Raw genomic sequence first — 24833 nt, 5'->3', positions numbered from 1 at the left:
CTCTTCCCTGGTGGCTCAGACGGTAAAGAATCTGCCTGCCCGTGCAGGAAACATAAGAGACTTGAGATCCCTGGCTCAGGAAGACCCCCTGGAGAAGGAAATGGTAACCCACTCAAGTATTCTTGTCTGGAGAATTCCATGGACAGTGAGACTGGCGGGCTACAGTCCATGGGGTCGCAAAGAGTTGGGCACGACTGAGCGACTAAACACACAAAACACATGCAAACGCGTGCGCGAGGACAGCTTCAGTAAAATGCTAATGAAAGTGTTCTATGCGCATTGTATCTGACTTGAGTAAGAAAAAGGGAAATTATGTTTTAAAAGAAACATTTCAGTTTTCTCAATTCCTCTTTAAAGAAGGTTAGTAATAAGGAGTGTTGCAAATAGGTAGCCTAGGCTGAGTTACATGGCAGAATAGCAGTTTTAGGACTTATTTCCCCAGTCGTTCAAGTTTAAATGTAGGTGCATATTGGAAACATATTACATGTTTCACTCTCATATTGAAAGACAGTTTTGGAAGTCAGTCCTGGAAAGTCATTGTGTATCCTGATTCCTAAAGGATCAGAAAACTCTGTTCATTCTGAAAGACTAGACTCGTCAGCCGAAGTCACCTAGGTCATCTGAGTCATAACCTAACTGAACAGTGGAGGGCAAACTTGAGGAGGAAATGTTGGCTTAAAGGAGAATGAAAGTGAATTTCTGTGGTCTGAGGGCTGTGCTGGACTAGAATTCGGAGGCTTGTTTGATTTCGCTTCTCTCCTGTTGTGGTCTGATGCACTTGCAGCACTGATGTCGCAAGTACAGTTTGCTTACTTGGGTTGGCTGTCTTGTTTTTTGTATTTGTAACAGGTTTGTGAGCCCTCTGGAGAAGGCAATGACACCCCACTCCAGTACTCTTGCCTGGAAAATCCCATGGACGGAGGGGCCTGGTAGGCTGCAGTCCATGAGGTCGCTAGGAGTCGGACACGACTGAGCGACTTCCCTTTCACTTTTCACTTTGATGCATTGGAGAAGGAAATGGCAACCCACTCCAGTGTTCTTGCCTGGAGAATCCCAGGGATGGCGGAGCCTGGTGGGCTGCCGTCTCTGGGGTCGCACAGAGTCGGACACGACTGAAGCGACTTAGCAGCAGCAGCAAGTTAGGAATAAGGTGGGAATTGGCATCTTAGGGCCAGAATTTATTGGAGAGAGGACTGGCATTTGGGTGCCTATTGTGTCCTGAACACTATCCCAAGTAGGTTGTATTTCTGACTTGGGATTTACAGCAACACAGCTGAATTAGCTCAGTCACTGGCGAGGAGACTTGACACCTGGATGTCTGTTGTGTACTGATCACTACCCTGAGTATGTCTTACTTGCTTGCTTAGGATTTTTAGTGCATGTGTGTGTGCTCAGTCATGTCAGGCTCTTGGTGACTCTATGGACTGTAGTCCATCAGGCTCCTTTGTCCTTGGGATTTTTACAGGCAAGAATACTGGAGTGGGTTGCTGTTTCTTCCTCCAGGGGACCTTCCCAACTCAGGGATCGAACCTGCATCTCCTGCATTGCAGGCAGATTCTTTACTTGCTGAACCATCGGGATTTACAGTAACAATGCTAAATCAGCTGACACTAGCCCCCCCCAATACTGACATACAGAAATATTGGATAAAAATACTAAAATAGTATATATTCTATTAATATCAGGTATTGAATTATATTTGTTATTTGTTTCTTTATACATATTTGCATACCCCATATCAAAGTCAAGGCTCTGGATTCTGGGATTCCACCAGGACCAGGAGGCATGGCTTCAGGGGAGCATGTAAATCCAGCCTCCTGCAAAAAGCTGAAGCTTTAATAATCTGCCTCAGTCCTTGAGAAGAGGACTGGGAAAATTTTGCTTAATAATTTTAGAATAAGAAATCTTGATATATGTTCCATATCTTGGATTGGGAAAGGTAGTGCAGGAGAAAACCATCAATGAGAAATTGAGGCCACAATCATATTAGGAGTACAAATACATGACTTGAAAGCACAAAGATAAGTCTTTGTGCTTTGGGAATTCCAATTTGAGAAATTTATAGAACTGGTCTAGGGTCATTTACATTTCTAGGGATGGACATGAAACCAAGCAAGATAAGGCACATAGGGCTTCACAAAACAAATATTTCTACTGAAAGTGAGCCCATGCTAAGTCACTTCAGTCGTGTCTGACTCTGTGCGACCCCATAGACAGCAGCCCACCAGGCTCCCCCGTCCCTGGGATTCTCCAGGCAAGAACACTGGAGTGGGTTGCCATTTCCTTCTCCAATGCATGACAGTGAAGAGTGAAAGTGAAGTCGCTCAGTCGTGTCCCACCCTCAGCGACCCCATGGACTGCAGCCTACCAGGCTCCTCCATCCGTGGGATTTTCCAGGCAAGAGTACTGGAGTGGGGTGCCATTGCCTTTTCCAAGTGAGCCCATAACCTCCCCAAATGTGTAAACTACACATGAAAGCAAATGAGGGGAAGTCATAAAATGTAGGCAGTTGGAGTACAAATGTACCTTAGAGCTGAAAATAATTGAACAATTAGGTACTTCTGAATAAATTTCAAGTTATTTAATGAGAAAGACGAAGGACTAGACTATAATAAATAGGAACAGTCAGAAAAGAAACAAAATAAAACAGTAGAAATTTGAAAGCCATTGAAAATTCAAAACAAAACTCATACTCAGTGCAGGGGTCCCCAGTGTCCAGGCTGCAGACCCATACCTCTCAGATCAGTGTTGCGCTTGGATTAGGAGTAACATGCACAATTGCTTGAATCATCCCAAAGCCGTCTCTCTCCATCCCTCCCACCAGCCCTAGTCTGTGGAAGAACTGTCTTCCACAAAACTGGTCCCTGATGCCAGAAAGGTTGGGGACTGCTGACTTAATGTGTTAAACAGAAGGACAAATAAAAAGACAGTGGATTGCTGGACGCATCCGAGAGAATCATTCACAGTGAAGCAGAAAGTTAGTAGAAAATATGAAAAGAAGAAATGAGACAATCACTTTCAGAAGGGAATAGTGGATGGGATTTAGAAAAGATAATTGCTAACAATTTTGGAGAATGAAAGAAAGGCTTGATTATGTTGATTAAAGAAATACATCAAGGCTAATAAAATCAAATATATACATTGTGATGTAATAGAAGATAAAAATATCAAAAGGTGTCCATAGATTACTGACAGGTACGTTGTGTGTGTGTGAGAGAGAGAGAATGAATCGCTCGGTTGTATCTGACTCTTTGCAACCCCTTGGACTGTAACCCGCTAGGATCCTCTGTCCATGGAATTCTCCAGGCAAGAATACTGTAGTCGGTTGCCATTTCCTCCTTCAGGGGATCTTCCCAATCCAGGGATTGAACCTGTGTCTCCTGCCTTGCAGGCAATTATTTACTGTCTGAGCCATCAGGGAAGCTCCCAGATACACTTTCAGTTCAGTTCAGTCGCTCAGTCGTGTCCGACTCTTTGTGACCCCATGAATTGCAGCACGCCAGGCCTCCCTGTCCATCACCAACTCCCGGAGTTCAGTCAAACTCATGTCCATCAAGTCAGCGATGCCATCTTCCCATCTCATCCTCTGTCATCCCCTTCTCCTCCTGCCCCCAATCCCTCCCAGAATCAGGGTCTTTTCCAATGAGTCAACTCTTCGCATGAGGTGGCCAAAGTACTGGAGTTTCAGCTTTAGCATCATTCCTTCCAAAGAAATCCCAGGGCTGATCTCCTTCAGAATGGACTGGTTGGATCTCCTTGCTGTGCAAGGGACTCTCAAGAGTCTTCTCCAACACCACAGTTCAAAAGCATCAATTCTTTGGCACTCAGCTTTCTTCACAGTCCAACTCTCACATCCATACATGACCACTGGAAAAACCATAGCCTTGACTAGACGGACCTTTGTTGGCAAAGTAATGTCTCTGCTTTTGAATATGTTATCTAGGTTGGTCATAACTTTTCTTCCAAGGAGTAAGCATCTTTTAATTTCATGGCAGCAGTCTCCATCTGCAGTGATTTTGGAGCCCAAAAAAATAAAGTCTGACACTGTTTCCACTGTTTCCCCATCTCTTTGCCATGAAGTGATGGGACCAGATGCCATGATCTTCGTTTTCTGAATGTTGAGCTTTAAGCCAACTTTTTCACTCTCCTCTTTCACTTTCATCAAGAGGCTTTTTAGTTCCTCTTCACTTTCTGCCAGAAGGGTGGTGTTACCTGCATATCTTATTATGGTTATTGATATTTCTCCCGGCAATCTTGATTCCAGCTTGTGTGTCTTCCAGCCCAGTGTTTCTCATGATGTGTTCTGCATATAAGTTAAATAAGCAGGGTGACGATATACAGCCTTGACGTACTCCTTTTCCTATTTGGAACCAGTCTGTTGTTCCATGTCCAGTTCTAACTGTTGCTTCCTGAACTGCATATAGGTTTCTCAAGAGGCAGGTCAGGTGGTCTGGTATTCCCATGTCTTTCAGAATTTTCTACAGTTTATTGTGATCCACACAGTCAAAGGCTTTAGCATAGTCAATAAAGCAGAAATAGATGTTTTTCTGGAACTCTCTTGCTTTTTCCATGATCCAGCGAATGTTGGCACTTTGATCTCTGGTTCCTCTGCCTTTTAAAACCAGCTTGAACATCTGGAAGTTCACCGTTCATGTATTGCTGAAGCCTGGCTTGGAGAATTTTGAGCATTACTCTCTAGCTAGATGTAAAACAGATTCTTTGTTGAGCAACAGTAGAAGCCAGAAGACAGTAGGCTATTCTCGAGTTAGTTGAGGAAATAAGTTTCAACTTAGAGCTTTATATTCAGCAAAACTGTCATTCAGACATGAATGAGAGATGTTTTCATATAATACAGATAGAGTTTGTCATTTACAACCCTCAGTGGAAGGACTGCTGAAGAAATGCCCTTTGATAAGGTTATTTTACTTAGAAGAGGAAGAAGTGGAATACTGCAAACCTTACTAGCAAAGGCATTTCTCGATATGTTGGTGCATCTAAGTATTTAAAAAGTAATGGAGGAGAGTTAAAACATTTTGTTAACAAATGATTATCCAGGTAGAGATTGTGGTTACAAGATTTAAGGGGCCTTGTATTGCTTGGGAAGATAGACTGATTATTTTCAAAATGTAAATCATTTAAATTTTTACATAGACATTAATGATAATCACTGAACTACCTTAGGAGAGAAAACTCACTTCTACCTTAGGTTTGTGATCACCATGATGGAATCACATGTACTGATCAGTGTGGTTTCTCAGGTTCTTGCCATGAAGTTATTGGGGTAAAGAAGAGAAGGCTGCAAAATGACTGCCTCCTTGCTTATGCTGGGAGAGAAGATCTTGGTACCATCTCCTCTGTAACCTAACTTCACATGTCCTCTGCTTTCTCTGTTCTCCTTGTGCTGAGAGGTGGACATGAGAAGAGTAGGACTTGGTCGGGGTGCAGGGAAGGAGGTGATGGTGGTGTTCAGACACCAAGTCATGTGATTTTTTGCAACCTCAGGGACTGTAGCATGCCAGGCTTCCCTGTCCCTCACTGTCTCCTGGAGTTTGCCCAGGTTCATGTCGCTTGAATCAGTGATGCCATCCAACCATCTCATCTTCTGTTGCCCTCTTCGCCTCTTGCCCTCAGTCTTTCTCAGCATCAGGGTCTTTTCCAATGAATCAGCTGTTCCCATCAGGTGGCCAAAGTTATTGGAACTTCAGCTTCAGCATCAGTCGTTCCAAAGGGTATTCAGGGTTGATTTCCTTTAAGATTGATTGGTTTGATCTCTTTGCTTTCCAAAGGACTCTCAAGAGTCTTCTCTAACACCACAGTTCAAAACCATCAATTCTTTGGTGCTCAGCTTTCTTTATTGTCCAGCTCTCACATCTGTACATGACTACTAGAAAGACCATAGCCTTGACTATATGAACCTTTGTCAGCAAAGTGATGTCTTTGCTTTTTAACACACTGTCTAGGTTTGTCATAGCTTTCCTGTTAAGAAGCAGTTTTCTTCTAATTTCATGGCTGCAGTCAGCATCAGCAGTGATTTTAGAGCTTAAGAGGAAATCCGTCACTGCTCCAGGATTAGGAAGGCTCTAAGCCTGGCTCCCACCCTCCCAGAGAATAAGAGGTCAAGTGTCTCTCTGGGATGTCCCAGGGAAAGCTCCAAGCTGCTGCCAGCCTTTCATTGAAAACTGGTCTAGAGAGAGAGGAGTCTCATGGCCTTACCTACCCCTGTCCTCTGACTGTGAAGACTCTGGGGTAGAACTGAAGCACTTTCTGGAGTAAGTGAACTAAAAAGATACAATTGATATAAGAAAATACATCAGTGAAGCAGCCTCCCCTCCTTTCTTCAGACCTCTTGACTCATCACGGAAGAGTTCTCAGTGACTACCTGCTTCTGAACCTGTTGGCTCTGATGAAACAGAAACCTGACCTGGGGTTGAGGGTGGCCATCAAAATCTCTGCAGAGGTATTGCTAGTGTGACTTATACCCAAGCATGACACCAGAATTTAGGGCTGTGAACATGAACAGCTTATTCGAGTCATTATTTCCAAGATTTAGCTGTTTTTAAATTTGGTTTTTAGTTAGAATTGGCATAGATTCTGTGCTGTACTTGCTGTCCTTCAGATGGGTGTTTTTCCCTCTCTGCCTAACTCCTAGTTATTTATTTGTTTTGTTTTCAAGTATTACTTCCTTTTTGAACTTTTCCTTGATCTTTGTCCTCCCTGGACTGGAGTTTAAACAGGAATCCTTTCTTCCTCCATGGTTGTATTGCACATCCTATTTTAGTGCCTGTTACATTGTAATTGTCTTTTTTTCTTTCTTGCCCATGAGTTTCAAAGCGCCTATGGAGCAGAAGTAGTATTTCAACATCCCTTGTCCATTCCAGTACTTGTTCACCTAGATATGAAAAGTGTATAATGTGAATGTTGAGTGTGTAAAGTTTCACATGCATGCCTGGTCTGGCTGTACATAAGGGGGATTCAGTTTGATCTTCTTGCCAGTACTCGGTAAGACTTTCTGGTTTTTGTTTTGTTTTATAGTAAAAGTCATGCCCTTTGCTTTTCTCTTAGCACAAACATAAGCATTCATTAATTTGTAACTAGCCTGATTTGCTTGGAAAACTAATTTTTTTATTCTAATGCTTGAAAAAACAAAAGCATCTGAGAACTTGATTGGCCGTTTCCTAGGATACAGAGGTGAAGTCTTCAGGGGGAGATAGAGAATGCTGCCTTTTCGAAGAAATGACAGTGTATCAAGGGAGCAAGTACATCTTGAAGTTGGCTGATCTGTTTTATGATTCTAACTGGGCAGGTCATTTCATCTCTTATTTGAGAGAGAGAAGGGAGAAAGGGGCCTGGGTCAGACTTAGTTTTCCAGTCCTAATATGTGCTCTAACCTCATGGTCATGTGCAGAAAATGGAGATAACTAAATTCTGAAAGGAAAGTGCTGCTGTTGAAAATAAGTTTGTTTGTTTTTTTTTTTTTTTTAGAAAAAAGCTTTAAAGGGGACTATATTGGTGGTTCTTCAGAGTTCCGCATGGATGTGTGTGTGTGTAAAGAAAGTCCATGTTCTAAGACCTAATTAAGTATCTTCTTTATTGCATAAAAAATTTGAGGACATTGAGCAGAAAATATAGATTGTAATTAACATCTGACATCTAACAATATTCTCACTACATCAGGTTCAAGACGTCGTTCCTATAACTAGTTACGACACTGCTGGCTCATTCCTGCTGCTGGGATGTAACAATGGATCAATATATTATATAGGTAAGTGGTCAGGCACTTAGTGTGGCTCTCTTTAGTATGACTTTTTAAATGAAAACAAAGTACTAACTTAAGTTTTAGATTTACCATTTATTTTCATACTATTTTTACTTTTTAGATATGCAGAAGTTCCCATTGCGAATGAAGGATAATGATCTTCTTGTAACTGAACTTTATCATGATTCCTCAAATGATGCTATTACTGCTCTGAGTGTTTACCTCACACCCAAAACAAGTTAGTGCATAGCAAAATTATTATTATGGATGTTATTTTATGTATGTTTATTCATTGGTTTATTCTAATACTAATCTGGTCCTTTGTTTTGGTAAGCTGCAGTGCTAGGATTTCATCTCTTTTAGTCTGAAGTTGATGTTTGGTTTTAGATTGAGGTCAAACATGACCAATAAACATACTCTGGGGTAGAAAATTAGAACTTTGCTTCTTCTGAATTGTATTGTTAATTTTTATGATAATAATAATAACTAAAATTATTTTTAAAACTGACCTGCACATTTACCTTCCTATGATCGCTGATTTCATTTTGAAATTAAGAGCTTTATCTTTTTAACAACAACAACAACAGAAGCTTTTAGACTATTAATCTCTATTGGAAAATGAGCTTATTTCTCTGGGAAATTTCAAATTTAAGTTTTGGAAAATATCAGTACCCATAACTTCTCTTTCAGAGGCCATTACAGTGAAATTAACAAACTAGTTCTGTGAATTATTAAGAATTTTTGTATTCTAGAGTGAAGGATAAACATAAATGGGGAACTGAAAATTTATCTGTAATGAAAGGATCTAGGAAATATTTACATGTGGCCAGTAATATTAATAGGTTGAATATATTACTTGTGTAGAATCATATTATTGAATGATTTTAAGAAATCATTATCTTCTATATGAAAGAAAAATATTCTGGTGTACACAGATGATTTTTATTGAAATTATGGTAGAATTTAAACTATATTGCTCCAGAACAGAAGTCAGCAAACCATGTTCTTTTCATTGATAGTTTTATGTATTGTCTTTGGCTGCTTTTGTGCCCCTGTGTCAGAATTGAGTGGTTGTCACAGAGACAGTTTGGCACGCAAAGTTTAAACTGTTTGCTATTCAGCCTTTTACAGAAAGTTTGCTGACCCCTGCTCTAGAATGAAGTATGCTCCCCCTGCCCCCGCAAATTAAAAGGGAGAAAAAAATTTCTTTTGTGGTGGCAGTATCTTCTTTTAAGACATGAGGGTGTGGTTGCCTTAAATTTTGAGAAGTGTTTTCCATAGCCTGCCCTTTCTACCTTGATTCAAATATTTTTGGGTTGGTCAGAAACAATAGCTATTAAGAGGTTCTCTGTGAAGCTTTGAAAGGCTATCTATCCCTGAACTCCATTCTGTCTTTAAATATGTGATGGAATCTGGGCACCTGTTTGAGAAAAAATCCACACTCGAACCTAACATGATGAACTACTTGTACATAATTAAAAGAGACAGCATAGGTAAGTGTGATGTCAGCAGTGTAATGGGTATATTTGTTCCCTAGTTAACAGTTTTGAAACTGTTGAAGAGCATATTACTTGTGTATGTACAAGTAATTACAGTACTTGATTACTCAAAGAGAAGGTTTAATGTTGTAGCAGAAGTAACACAGGTGGTCATTCTAAGCTAGAAGTCATATGGAGCATTACTTGTGGAATCCTGTGCTGTATCAGTGGTGTTCTTAGCATATCAGATTTATTCTTTAAGCAGTTAATGAGTACCTACTGTCTCAGGCAAGGCACTCTGTAAGGTGTTTTAAATCTAAACTGATTATGATTCAGTCTCATCAATAAAGAGTAGAGGTAGATAGAGAACTGGGGGGTTACAGTTGCTGTGGTAGAATCTAACACTTAGTACAGTGGAGTGAGTGTTAGGAAGCGATTAATAAAGGAAGTAAGGCATTAAGACAGTCAGAGAAGTCTTCAGATTTCTGCACTGAGTGGGATTTGGGCTGATACAAGTGCTGAATCCAGCTCTGCCTCTTCTGTCACAGAGAACACTTGCAAGGGCAGCTTTCTGTTGATCGTCTTCTATTATTTCCCCTTTCCACTTTTGATTTTGTGTAGGTGTCAGTGGTAACTGGATCGAGATTGCCTATGGTACGAGTTCTGGCGCAGTACGCGTCATTGTGCAGCACCCAGAGACGGTTGGGTCGGGCCCTCAGCTTTTTCAGACATTCACTGTTCACCGGAGTCCTGTCACAAAAATCATGCTGTCAGAGAAGCATCTGGTATCAGGTGAAATGATTTTATTGGTATTGGTAAGGTGGGCTGCCTCATATGAAACCTTGCCTGGGGTATAATTTTCTAGACTTCTACAAATTAAAAAAATACAAAAGCAGTGTTTTATGTATAGGCATACCAAAAAATGGTAGAAAAGTTTAATAAGAAATACTGTGATTATCTCTTAATACTGTGAAAATATCATGATTTTCTTTGATCTTGTCTAGCTGTAGTATACATAAATTTAGAAGGTATTGTATCTTTTATTTACTCTCTTTTAATAGTGTGTTCTTATGGTATGTTTTACTTCAGAAAATTTCTCAATCCTGTTAAGAATTTTTTATTAGAGAAATTTATATGAATTTAATATAAATTTGGTTGTATTGTCTTAAGGTTTAATGCTAAAGTTAGTAGAATGTTGGTAGTCTAACATCAACTACTAATGTTAAAAATTAGAAAACGTGTAAAAAGGTGTGAAGAAAATAACATTTGTGGGTTTATTGTTTTTCGCAGTCATAGAGGGCTTCCCCCGTGGCTTAGTTGGTAAAGTTAGTAAAGAGTCTGGCTGCAATGTGGGAGACTTGGGTTCGATCCCTGGGTTGGGGAGATCCCCTGGAGAAAGGGAAAGGCTCCCCATTCTAGTATTCTGGCCTGGAGAGTTCCATGGACTGTATAGTCCATGGGGGGGCAAAGAGTTGGACATGATTTAGGGACTTTCTATTCTATATAGTCATAGATTTTTAAAAATTTTAGATACAAATTTAATATTTAAAAAAATAGTTACAGATTTTAAAGCAAAATTAGGATGACACAGCATAAAATGATCAAAAAGTAAAATTCCACTGTGAAATTATTGTATATGATAGACAATTTCTGAAAGACCTTACAAAATTTGAATTGTCAGGTATATCAGTAGCATTTGCATTTATAAAACAATTGTGCATTAAATCTTTTGTAGATCAGTTCCTGCCTAATTTAAATTTTTATAAACATTATTTTCATATATCAACTTTTGTTTATATGAAGACTACCTAATATAAAAAGGTGATGCATCTTTGTCTAATTAAACATCAAATGGAGCTGAAATACCTTGTCCATATATGGATGGATGATGGGTAAAAGGGTAGATGGATGGATGACTGCTTTTATTGAATGTCTCACTGTTTTGGATATAATGATGCCTTCCCGCAACAAGCTCTTTTTTAAATCTTTTATAAAGCAGTACTCATCTAACATCTGCCTCACTGAGGAGTCTTTCTTGCTCTGTATGGCTGGTTCTTCCTCTTTTGCCCAGTTACTAAGTGTTGGTTTGCCTTAAATCTTTTTCTAGATTCTCCATTTTTATTTGTCTGTACTTTCTTTCCCTGGTGATTTGAATGCTGTCATCTATATGCCAGTGACTTCCAGACTTTCCTTCCACCTGTGACCATCCACAGACTTCCAGACTTGTGTATACAGTGCTTGTCCTTAGGATTTGGTTGTAGGTTTAAGAGGCATCTCTAAATTAACCTGGTGGATAAAATGGTACTTTTGATTTCTCTCTCAAAAGCCATCTTGTTACACAGTATCACTAATCTTTTATACCCAGGCTGAAAATCTAGGAATCAGGCTTGATTCCTCCCTTTCTGTCGCCTCCCTGCCTCCTATGTGGAATCCATCAGTAACTCCCGTGTCTTTGCTTGAGCATGTATCACACGTCTGAGTACTTCACTGTGTGGAATCCATCAGTAACTCCCGTGTCTTTGCTTGAGCATGTATCACACGTCCGAGTACTTCACTGTGTGGAATCCATCAGTAACTCCCGTGTCTTTGCTTGAGCATGTATCACACGTCCGAGTACTTCACTGTGTGGAATCCATCAGTAACTCCTGTGTCTTTGCTTGAGCATGTATCACACGTCCGAGTACTTCACTGTGTGGAATCCATCAGTAACTCCCGTGTCTTTGCTTGAGCATGTATCACACGTCCGAGTACTTCACTGTGTGGAATCCATCAGTAACTCCCGTGTCTTTGCTTGAGCATGTATCACACGTCCGAGTACTTCACTGTGTGTCCATTGCTGCCAACCTGGTAGCTCAGGTCAGCATTTCTCCCCTGGGTTGCTGAGCTTCTCAGTTTTTCCCTGTTTCTGTCTTGGCTCTCTATGGTTCACGTTCCACACAACAGGCAGAAATATCTTTAGAAATGCAAACCAGGTCTGACTTGCCGATGGCTTCCTAGTGTATGTAGAAGAAGTAACTTAATGCGGCGCTTCCTGTTCTGGACCCTGCTTAGCTTTCGGGTCTCTCCTCTCAGCCTCCCTTGTCACTTTCCTTATTGCGCATGGTACCCTAGCTCATTGGCTCTTCTATTTCTTGAAAATGCCTTAGAACCTCTGACCTTCTTCTTTTCATTTGAAATGTGTTTTCCTAGATATTTGTTTGGCTGCCTCTCCTTGGCATTCAAGTCCCACTTCAAACTCCTCCTCATGAGGCCTCCTTGGCCACTCGGTCTAACCTAGCCAGACCTCTGTCCAGTCAGCTTTTGCTGTCAGTATCCATTTGTTTTCTTCACAGACTGTTGCTTTCTGATGTCTCTCTCTCTCCCTCTTTTAGAATATAGGTTTCTACAGCAGCAGAAACTTTTGTTCTCCACCCTGTCCTCAGCACTTAACGTAGTTCTTGTGAATAAACGAATGAAACGACACAATATGACCCTGTGAGAAAAACAGACTATTCCTTGCTAGACCATTTTGATATTTAAATGACAGTGCGCACTAAAGAGCAGTTAATACTGTTTTGCTGGTAATGATGTTAGTGTTGGATGTGATGTCTAAGAATTACTTGGTGAAGTTTGGTTTGTAACAAATATCTGTATAGGTTTGAAATATAAATTTGTCAAGAAAAATACCCAGTTTAGCCAAAAATCTGGGGTATTTTATATGTGCTCAACTGTATTCACTCTGCCACCTGGTGGATGTGCACGTATATGTAATGACGTTCTGTCTCTCTTAGTGTTAGTTTCAGTGCTGTGAATGATTACTCTACAACATTGTAAATGATTAGTTTCAATGTTATAAATGTATGATGATTATTCATACTAACAGATTTCATAATTGCTAAAAATATTTCAGTTATTTTTCTGAATCCCCTTAAGTTTAATAATGAAATCAGGAAATTATTTCCCATGAAGTTGATTATAGCCTAGAACTAAGTGTCTTCTTTTTCACTAGAAAACTAGTATTCCGAGAATTGAGAATTTTGCTGTATAATATGCACACTTTTTATTCTTATTGCTGTTTGCTAAAATTAAATTTCTAAACTTCTGTTTAAAATGTGCAACTGTGACACCTATCCAGGAGGAAATGTGTGTATAGAAGAAATTTTGGATAATTTCATAGTATATACTGATGCTATATATAATGCTATATATGTAATAAAAGACAAGTTAGTAAATTTTTTAAAGCATGCCACAAAAGTACAGTTCTTGGATTAATGTTATAGTTGTTTATATATTTTAATAGGGTATCTATTCAGACAAAACCAACAGAAACAGATTACTTATTCAGAGATATCTCAGTATATAACTGCTTAATATTATTACTATGGAAAAATAAGCTAATTGGAATAAGTTACTTAAATACAGTCTCATATATAAAAATAATTCTCAACTTTAGTATTGAAATCTTAGTTTTCCGTGATGTAACTGAATGAGCAGCAAGTTTTGGGACAAATGTCATTTGTGCTAGTAAATTTTCAGTAACTCCTGGTCTTAATTGTTTGATATTTGAGTAACATAAGCAGAAACCGTTTATATGGTTGGAAAAAATAAAGTAGGCAACTTGTCTACAGTGTAGTTTACCAACAGAACAGAAAATATTCAACATTTTTTTTACATACACTTTTTTTTTAACCTTTTCTAAATCTATACCCTATAGGCTACTTTTATAAGGATCCGTAGATTAACTTATATACCTTATATTTGCAGCAAGGTAAACCATATTCTGTTATCTCATTTTTGTTGGCTAGGTACAAATTTAAGTATGATTTTAAGATAAGTTGTTTTGTCACTCAAAATGTGCTGTGATCTACTTATTGTAGATCATAGTGAAAAAAGTTAAAATGAATTTATAAAAGTGATGTTGTTGGTGCTCTTACAATCTGTATTTAAAAACTCTTGTGTGTTCTCTTTCTCTCCTAGTTTGTGCAGATAATAATCATGTCCGGACATGGACAGTAACACGATTCAGAGGAATGATCTCTACTCAGCCGGGTTCTACTCCTTTAGCATCGTTCAAGATCCTGTCTCTGGAGGAGACAGAAAGCCACGGAAGCTACTCCTCTGGGAACGACATAGGTGGTCATTCTCAAGTACTATGAAGGCAGTGCTGAAGAAGTGTATTATTGGTAGTAGGAACCTAAAAAAAGAGTTGTAAATATAAATTCTTCATTTTCACTTTTAAACTTATTTAAAACAGAAGCTTAGTGTGTTTTTCTGATTAAGTTCTCTAAAGTCAAAAAATTATACAGATGATATTTTTTGACTTTATGATGGTACAAAAGTGTGACAGTCATTCAGTAGAACCAGTACTTTGAAGTTTGATCTTTTCCCGGGCTAGGGATATGTGGTACCATATTCCTCCGTGATGCTGGGCAGCAGCAGCAGGCCTGGTAAGTTCCCAGTCAGCCCCATGACCACAAGGGTAAACAAGTGATATGCTTGGAATCAGTCTGTATGCACACAGCCATTCTCTTTCTCACTTTCAGTATTCAGTAAATTACATGAGGCGTTCAACACTTTATCATAAAATAGGTTTTGTGTTAGATGGCTTTGCCCACCTGAAGGCTAATGTAAGTGTTCTGAGCACATTTACTCTAGGCTAGGCTAAGTTGTGATGTTTAGTACTAAATGCAGTTTTGACTTAATGATATTTTCAGTATTGTAAGTCATAACCCCATCATAAGCTCAGGAAGATATGTATTATGGAATTATTTTTAGTTGTTAAAAAGTTGAGAGCAGATTTTTCATCTTTATTAGCATTTCCTAAGCAGCCAAAGATGGAGAAGCTCTATACAGTCAGCAAAAACAAGACCAGGAGCTGACTGTGGCTCAGATCATGAACTCCTTATTGCCAAATTCAGACTGAAACTGAAGAAAGTAGGGAAAACCACTAGACCATTCAGGTATGACCTAAATCAAATCACTTATGATTATAGAGTGGAAGTGAGAAATAGATTTAAGGGCCTAGATCTGATAGATAGAGTGCCTGATGAACTATGGAATGAGGTTCGTGACATTGTACAGGAGACAGGGATCCAGACCATCCCCATGGAAAAGAAATGCAAAAAAGCAAAATGGCTGTCTGGGGAGGCCTTACAAATAGCTGTGAAAAGAAGAGAAGTGAAAAGCAAAGGAGAAAAGGAAAGATATAAGCATCTGAATGCAGAGTTGCCAAGAACAGCAAGAAGAGATAAGAAAGCCTTCCTCAGCGATCAATGCAAAGAAATAGAGGAAAACAACAGAATGGGAAAGACTAGAGATCTCTTCAAGAAAATTAGAGATACCAAGGGAACATTTCATGCAAAGATGGGCTCGATAAAGGACAGAAATGGTATGGACCTAACAGAAGCAGAAGATATTAAGAAGAGATGGCAAGAATACACAGAAGAACTGTACAAAAAAGATCTTCATGACCCAGATAATCACGATGGTGTGATCACTGACCTAGAGCCAGACATCCTGGAATGTGAAGTCAAGTGGGCCTTAGAAACCATCACTATGAACAAAGCTAGTGGAGGTGATGGAATTCCAGTTGAGCTATTTCAAATCCTGAAAGATGATGCTGTGAAAGTGCTGCACTCAGTATGTGAGCAAATTTGGAAAACTTAGCAGTGGCCACAGGACTGGAAAAGGTCACTTTTCATTCCAATCCCAAAGAAAGGCAATGCCAAAGAATGCTCAAACTACCACACAATTGTACTCATCTCACAAGCTAGTAAAGTAATGCTCAAAATTCTCCAAGTCAGGCTTCAGCAATATGTGAACCATGAACTTCCTGATGTTCAAGCTGGTTTTAGAAAAGGCAGAGGAACCAGAGATCAAATTGCCAATATCCGCTGGATCATCGAAAAAGCAAGAGAGTTCCAGAAAAACATCTATTTCTGCTTTATTGACTATGCCAAAGCCTTTGACTGTGTGGATCACAATAAACTGTGGAAAATTCTGAAAGAGATGGGAATACCAGACCACCTGATCTGCCTCTTGAGAAATTTGTATACAGGTCAGGAAGCAACAGTTAGAACTGGACATGGAACAACAGACTGGTTCCAAATAGGAAAAGAAGTACGTCAAGGCTGTATATTGTCACCCTGCTTATTTAACTTATATGCAGAGTACATCATGAGAAACGCTGGATTGGAAGAAACACAAGCTGGAATCAAGATTGCCGGGAGAAATATCAATAACCTCCGATATGCAGATGACACCACCCTTATAGCAGAAAGTGAAGAGGAACTAAAAAGGCTCTTGATGAAAGTGAAAGAGGAGAGTGAAAAAGTTGGCTTAAAGCTCAACATTCAGAAAACGAAGATCATGGCATCCGGTCCCATCACATCTTGGGAAATAGATGGGGAAACAGTGGAAACAGTGTCAAACTTTATCTTTTTGGGCTCCAAAATCACTGCAGATGGTGACTGTGGCCATGAAATTAAAAGATGCTTACTCCTTGGAAGGAAAGTTATGACCAACCTAGACAGAATATTAAAAAGCAGAGATATTACTTTGCCAACAAAGGTCCATCTAGTCAAGGCTATGGTTTTTCCAGTGGTCATGTATGGATGTGAGAGTTGGACTGTGAAGTAAGCTGAGCGCCAAAGAATTGATGCTTTTGAACTGTGGTGTTGGAGAAGACTCGAGAGTCTCTTGGATTGCAGGGAGATCCAACCAGTCCATTCTGAAGGAGATCAGCCCTGGGATTTCTTTGGAGGGAATGAAGCTGAAACTCCAGTACTTTGGCCACCTCATGCGAAGAGTTGACTCATTGGAAAAGACTCTGATGCTGGGAGGGATTGGGGGCAGGAGGAGAAGGGGACGACAGAGGATGAGATGGCTGGATGGCATCACTGACTCAATGGACGTGAGTCTGAGTGAACTCCGGGAGTTGGTGATGGACAGGGAGGCCTGGTGTGCTGTGATTCATGGGGTCGCAAAGAGTCAGACATGACTGAGTGACTGAACTGAAGTGATACCATCTCCAAATACCACTTTTTTTAAAATTAGAAGCTATGATGGGTATACACATTTGAAACTTGAAATACTTTTTTTCCATAGTTGCTAATAATTAACCTGAAAATAACTTTGAAGCTGGAAAGGGGCTGATGTTCTTAGATTCTGAGAGTGGTTTTGATGGCATTTGTCAGGAAATAGTATAGCATGTCTCTACTGAAAGGCTCTGATTTTAGCAAAAGGTATATAAAGTTAAATCAGTGTCTCCATACGCCATAACATACCATATATACACACACAGAATCTTCACAGAAGTAGATTCTTCTCTGTAAAGATCCGTTTGAAACAATCTGTAATGTATATGTGCTATACCCACCATACTTTTAATAGTTCTATAGGACCTGTTCGTTAATGTGCCTTCTAGATCACCTGTATAGGCAGAACTGGTGGAATGTAAGGAGTACATGAGAATTGTTTATGCATGAAACTATTAAATGAATATGCACCCACAGTAAAGACTTCAAAATAGTTATCTTTAAAAAATGTAAGCTGCTTATGAGAATTGTACAACCGGTCTTAGTATTTTTAGAGCGAGAACTGCTCAGTGTTGTCAGTTTTAACAGTTGCCCTGTGAACCCACTTCCAACTGTGATGATAGACACTGAAAGTTTACAGTTTTGACAACAAAGTTTTTTTTTCCAACTTCATTGAGATATAATTGACAAGTAACATTGTGTAACTGAAAGGTATAGCATTGACATATTTATTGAGTGCTTTTGTTCCAGGCATTAGAAATCTAAAAAATTGGAAAAACATCAACTTAAACTTATATCAGTGTTTTCTGTTTTCTGATGAAGGACCTTTTGGAGAGCGAGATGATCAACAGGTGTTTATCCAGAAAGTTGTTCCCATCACTAATAAACTGTTTGTAAGACTGTCATCTACTGGGAAAAGGTAACACTTTACTGAAAAGATTCTATGTTCAGAAGTCAACGTTTGTGTTACAAAAGGGGAAGTAATTGACAGTGGTAAAAGTGAGCAGGGAGAAGAACCTGTAAGATCTTTTAGAGGAGGAGGTAACTCTAAGGACTCTATCCTACAGGAAAAATTAAAAGAGCCAAATCATATGTTTATTTTCACACATTTAGGCTTTCTGTACTTTTAAAAATTTTTATTTTTTTGAAATATTGCTTTACACTATTTATATTCTATAGCAAAGTGATTGTTTTTTATACATACACACACACAGCTTTTTCATATTCTTTACGAGTCTGTTTCTATTTCATTCGTGTCATATTTTAGATTCCTACACATAAGTGATGTCATGTGGTATTTGTTTTTCTCTGACTTCTTAGTGTGATAATCTCCGGGTCTATCCCTGTTGCTCAAAAGACATCATTTCATTCTTTTTAAGGCTGAGTAATAGTTCATTGTGTGTAACTACATTATCTTCTCTATCCATCGGTCTGTCACTGGGTATTTAGGTTATTTCCATGTGTTGACTGTTGTAAACAGTGTGGCTGTGTATGTAGGGATGCATGTATCTTTTTGAATTATAGTTTTGTCTGGATATATATGCCCAGGAGTGGGATTGCTGGATCCTATGGCAACTCTTGTTGTAGTTTAAGGAACCTCCATAGTGTTCTCCACACTGGCTTTACCAGTTTACATTCCTGCCAACAGTGCATGAAGGTTCTCGTTTCTGCACATCCTCTCCAGCATTTTGTGATTTGTAGATATTTTTAATGATGGTGATTCTAACCTGTGTGAGCTGGTACCTCATTGTAGTTTTGATTTGCATTTCTCTAATAAGCAGCAATAATGAGCATCCTTCCACATACCTGTTGGCCATCTGTATGTCTTTGGAGAAATGTCTATTTACGTATTCCTGCTTTTGATTGGGTTGGTTTTTTTAGTTTTATGAGCTGTTTGTATATTCTGGAAATTAAGCCCTTGTGGGTCAAATCACTTGCAAATATTTTTTCTCAGTTTGTAGGTTTTGTTTCCATTTTGTGTATGGTTTCTTTTGCTGTACAAAGGCTTGTGAGTTTGATTAGATCCAGTTTGTTTGTTTGTATTTCTATTGTCTTGGGCAACTGACATCAAAAAACATTTTATTAGATGTTTGTACAATTTGTCAGTAGGTTTGGCCTGCGTTCTCTTCTAGTTTTATGGTATCGTGTATTTACATTAAGTCTTGAAGCCATTTGAGTTTATTTTTGTGCGTGGTGTGAAGGTGTGCGCTGCCTGCACGTGACTGTCCCTGCTGCACGTGCTGTGTGCGTTCACTGACTGCACGTGACTGTCCCCGTTTTCTTAATTCTCTTGACAGTGGGCCCCTGTGTCCAGAACCTCCCCCTGCAGGCAGATACCAAAATCCCACCATACTCAGGTCCCATATATAAAATGATACAGTGCACTCAGCCCTCTGTCTGTGTGGGTTCCACATCACGGAGAGCTGACTATAGTTGTTCTAAACAGGAATCAAGATTTTAAAAAATATTTTGTCAGTTCATATGTAATATTGAAAAATGATCATCTTAATAAACAGAAAAAAACATTCGATAGTTCGGCAACCATTTGATTAAAAAAAAAGAATCCTAGCACTTAATAAAGCCACATTCTTTAACCTGATGAATAATATCTGCAAAAGTAATTATACAAACTTCACACTCAGCTGTAAAATGTTACAAGCTTTTCCCTTGAGGTTGGGAATGAGACTGGGATAGCTTCTATCACTCTGTGTGGGCACTGCAGAAATCAACTCTCCCCCTCCCTCTCCGTTTCCCTGCCTGCTGGGAAGCTCAACTAAGCTTCATATTCTGTGCCTGTGTCTCTCTTATTAATATGAATTGTGTTTCCTCTTCATTTTTTGACCTTGCATTTGCCTGGCATTAATTGTTCTTAATCTTTTTTTTAAAGTGGGCTGGGATAAATATTTCAATCAAGTACAATTTTGTTAACCTTTCTATGACTTTGGCACATCATTTACTGACATTATTTATTGGTCTTCTCATTTGTCAAATGTGGATTACTATTTATCTTTTATGGAAAAAAATCAATGAAAATAACTTCAAAGTATTTTAATAACTAACAATATTAATTTATTGGAGGATACTGTTTAGACATCTCCATATAGCTGTACATTTCTGGTTTTAGATTTTTAAAATTTTCACAGAAATGTTAAATGATTTCAAGATTTTTTTTTCTAGTATCATGCCTGCTTGCTTTCTTTATGCCTTTTTAGTTTAGTAACTTCCTTTTGAATAATTGCTTAATTCTCTTTTTTTTTTTTTTTTTTTTTTTTTTTTTTTTTTTATTTTATTTTATCTTTTAAAAAATCACATGCTCCGCATCCTGAACCCTCCTCCTCCCAACCTCCCCATACCATCCCCTGGGCCTTCCCAGCGCACCAGCCCCAAGCATCCAGCATCGTGCACTGAACCTGGACTGGCATCTCGTTTCATACATGACATTTCACATGTTTCAATGACATTCTCCCAAATCTTCCCACCCTCTCCCACAGAGTCCATAAGACTGTTCTATACATCAGTGTCTCTTTTTGCTGTCTCGCACAGGGTTATCGTTACCATCTTTCTAAATTCCATATACATGCGTTAGTATACTGTATTTATGTTTTTCCTTCTGGCTTACTTCACTCTGTATAATAGTCTCCAGTTTCATCCACCTCATTAGAACTGATTCAAATGTATTCTTTTTAATGGCTGAGTAATACTCCATTGTGTATATGTACCACAGCTTTCTTATCCATTCATCTGCTGATGGACATCTAGGTTGCTTCCATGTCCTGGCTATTATAAACAGTGCTGCGATGAACATTGGGGTACACGTGTCTCTTTTTCCTTCTGGTTTCCTCAGTGTGTATGCCCAGCAGTGGGATTGCTGGATCATAAGGCAGTTCTATTTCCAGTTTTTTAAGGAATCTCCACACTGTTCTCCATAGTGGCTGTACTAATTTGCATTCCCACCAACAGTGTAAGAGGGTTCCCTTTTCTCCACACCCTCTCCAGCATTTATTATTTGTAGACTTTTGGATCGCAGCCATTCTGACTGGTGTGAAATGGTACCTCATAGTGGTTTTGATTTGCATTTCTCTGATAAAGAGTGATGTTGAACATCTTTTCAAGTGTTTGTTAGCCATCTGTATGTCTTCTTTGGAGAAATGTCTATTTAGATCTTTGGCCCATTTTTTGATTGGGTCATTTATTTTTCTGGAGTTGAGCTGTAGGAGTTGCTTGTATATTTTTGAGATTAGTTGTTTGTCGGTTGCTTCATTTGCTATTATTTTCTCCCATTCTGAAGGCTGTCTTTTCACCTTGCTAATAGTTTCCTTTGATGTGCAGAAGCTTTTAAGTTTAATTAGGTCCCATTTGTTTATTTTTGCTTTTATTTCCAATATTCTGGGAGGTGGGTCATAGAGGATCCTGCTGTGATGTATGTCAGAGAGTGTTTTGCCTATGTTCTCCTCTAGGAGTTTTATAGTTTCTGGTCTTATGTTGAGATCTTTAATCCATTTTGAGTTTATTTTTGTATATGGTGTTAGAAAGTGTTCTAGTTTCATTCTTTTTACAAGTGGTTGACCAGATTTCCCAGCACCACTTGTTAAAGAGATTGTCTTTAATCCACTGTATATTCTTGCCTCCTTTGTCAAAGATAAGGTGTCCATATGTGCGTGGATTTATCTCTGGGCTTTCTATTTTGTTCCATTGATCTATATTTCTGTCTTTGTGCCAGTACCATACTGTCTTGATAACTGTGGCTTTGTAGTAGAGCCTGAAGTCAGGTAGGTTGATTCCTCCAGTTCCATTTTTCTTTCTCAAGATCGCTTTGGCTATTCGAGGTTTTTTGTATTTCCATACAAATTGTGAAATTATTTGTTCTAGCTCTGTGAAGAATACTGTTGGTAGCTTGATAGGGATTGCATTGAATCTATAAATTGCTTTGGGTAGTATACTCATTTTCACTATATTGATTCTTCCAATCCATGAACATGGTATATTTCTCCATCTATTAGTGTCCTCTTTGATTTCTTTCACCAGTGTTTTATAGTTTTCTATATATAGGTCTTTAGTTTCTTTAGGTAGATATATTCCTAAGTATTTTATTCTCTTCAAGCAATGGTGAATGGAATTGTTTCCTTAATTTCTCTTTCTGTTTTCTCATTATTAGTGTATAGGAATGCAAGGGATTTCTGTGTGTTGATTTTATATCCTGCAACTTTACTATAATCATTGATTAGTTCTAGTAATTTTCTGGTGAGTCTTTAGGGTTTTCTATGTAGAGGATCATGTCATCTGCAAATAGTGAGAGTTTTACTTCTTCTTTTCCAATTTGGATTCCTTTTATTTCTTTTCTGCTCTGATTGCTGTAGCCAAAACTTCCAAAACTATGTTGAATAGTAATGGTGAAAGTGGGCACCCTTGTTTTGTTCCTGACTTTAGAGGAAATGCTTTCAATTTTTCACCATTGAGGATAATGTTTGCTGTGGGTTTGTCATATATAGCTTTTATTATGTTGAGGTATGTTCCTTCTATTCCTGCTTTCTGGAGAGTTTTTATCATAAATGGGTGTTGAATTTTGTCAAAGGCTTTCTCTGCATCTATTGAGATAATCATATGGTTTTTGTTTTTCAATTTGTTAATGTGGTGTATTACATTGATTGATTTATGGATATTGAAGAATCCTTGCATCCCTGGGATAAAGCCCACTTGGTCATGGTGTATGATCTTTTAATGTGTTGTTGGATTCTGATTGCTAGAATTTTGTTTAGGATTTTTGCATCTATGTTCATCAGTGATATTGGCCTATAGTTTTCTTTTTTTTGTGGCATCTTTGTCAGGTTTTGGTATTAGGGTGATGGTGGCCTCATAGAATGAGTTTGGAAGTTTACCTTCCTCTGCAGTTTTCTGGAAGAGTTTGAGCAGGATAGGTGTCAGCTCTTCTCTAAATTTTTGGTAGAATTCAGCTGTGAAGCCGCCTGGACCTGGGCTTTTGTTTGCTGGAAGATTTTTGATTACAGTTTCAATTTCCATGCTTGTGATGGGTCTGTTAAGGTTTTCTATTTCTTCCTGGTCGAGTTTTGGAAAGTTGTACTTTTCTAAGAATTTGTCCATTTCTTCCTCGTTGTCCATTTTATTGGCATATAATTGTTGATAATAGTCTCTTATGATCCTTTGTATTTCTATATTGTCTGTTGTGATCTCTCCACTGTCATTTCTAATTTTATTGATTTGATTTTTCTCCTTTGTTTCTTGATGAGTCTGGCTAATGGTTTGTCAATTTTATTTATCCTTTCAAAGAACCAGCTTTTGGCTTTGTTGATTTTTGCTATGGTCTCTTTTGTTTCTTTTGCATTTATTTCTGCTCTAATTTTTAAGATTTCTTTCCTTCTACTAACCCTGGGGTTCTTCATTTCTTCCTTTTCTAGTTGTTTGAGGTGTAGAGTTAGGTTATTTATTTGACTTTTTTCTTGTTTCTTGAGGTGTGCCTGTATTGCTATGAACTTTCCCCTTAGGACTGCTTTTACTGTGTCCCACAGGTTTTGGGTTGTTGTGTTTTCATTTTCATTCGTTTCTATGCAAATTTTGATTTCTTTTTGATTTCTTCTGTGATTTGTTGGTTATTCAGCAGCGTGTTGTTCAGCCTCCATATGTTGGAATTTTTAATAGTTTTTCTCCTGTAATTGAGATCTAATCTTACTGCATTGTGGTCAGAAAAGATGCTTGGAATGATTTCTATTTTTTTGAATTTACCAAGGCTAGCTTTTATGGCCCAGGATGTGATCTATCCTGGAGAAGGTTCCATGTGCGCTTGAGAAAAAGGTGAAATTCATTGTTTTGGGATGAAATGTCCTATAGATATCAATTAGGTCTAACTGGTCTATTGTATCGTTTAAAGTTTGTGTTTCCTTATTAATTTTCTGTTTAGTTGATCTATCCTTAGGTGTGAGTGGGGTATTAAAGTCTCCCACTATTATTGTGTTATTGTTAATTTCTCCTTTCATACTTGTTAGCATTTGTCTTACATACTGCGGTGCTCCCATGTTGGGTGCATATATATTTATAATTGTTATATCTTCTTCTTGGATTGATCCTTTGATCATTATGTAGTGACCTTCTTTTGTCTCTTTTCACAGCCTTTGTTTTAAAGTCTATTTTATCTGATATGAGTATTGCTACTCCTGCTTTCTTTTGGTCCCTATTTGCATGGAAAATCTTTTTCCAGCCCTTCACTTTCAGTCTGTATGTGTCCCCTGTTTTGAGGTGGGTCTCTGTAGACAACATATGTAGGGTCTTGTTTTTGTATCCATTCAGCCAGTCTTTGTCTTTTTGGTTGGGGCATTCAACCCATTTACGCTTAAGGTAATTACTGATAAGTATGATCCCGTTGCCATTTACTTTATTGTTTGGGGTTCAATTTATACACCATTTTTGTGTTTCCTGTCTAGAGAATATCCTTTAGTATTTGTTGTAGAGCTGGTTTGGTGGTGCAGAATTCTCTCAGCTTTTGCTTATCTGAGAAGCTTTTGATTTCTCCTTCATACTTGAATGAAATCCTTGCTGGGTACAATAATCTGGGCTGTAGGTTATTTTCTTTCA

General features: G+C 38.5%; 1 protein-coding gene across 2 annotated transcripts in view; it reads left to right on the top strand.

Annotated features, from left to right (window-relative positions):
* The window catches only part of KCTD3 (potassium channel tetramerization domain containing 3), a 75810-nt gene that overhangs the window by 45512 nt on the left and 5465 nt on the right, over positions 1 to 24833 (top strand). For both annotated transcript variants that reach the window (XM_070385519.1, XM_070385520.1), the window contains 5 exons: positions 7675 to 7762; positions 7878 to 7994; positions 9856 to 10026; positions 14191 to 14346; positions 18072 to 18168. In XM_070385519.1, coding sequence (XP_070241620.1) covers positions 7675 to 7762; positions 7878 to 7994; positions 9856 to 10026; positions 14191 to 14346; positions 18072 to 18168 — 629 coding nt within the window. The remainder of the gene's footprint in view (positions 1 to 7674; positions 7763 to 7877; positions 7995 to 9855; positions 10027 to 14190; positions 14347 to 18071; positions 18169 to 24833) is intronic.

This window comes from Bos mutus, chromosome 16 (genome assembly GCF_027580195.1).
Source record: "Bos mutus isolate GX-2022 chromosome 16, NWIPB_WYAK_1.1, whole genome shotgun sequence".
Lineage (NCBI taxonomy): Eukaryota > Metazoa > Chordata > Mammalia > Artiodactyla > Bovidae > Bos > Bos mutus.
The sequence above is the reverse complement of the archived record's forward strand: the minus strand, read 5'-3'. Positions and strand labels throughout refer to the sequence as shown.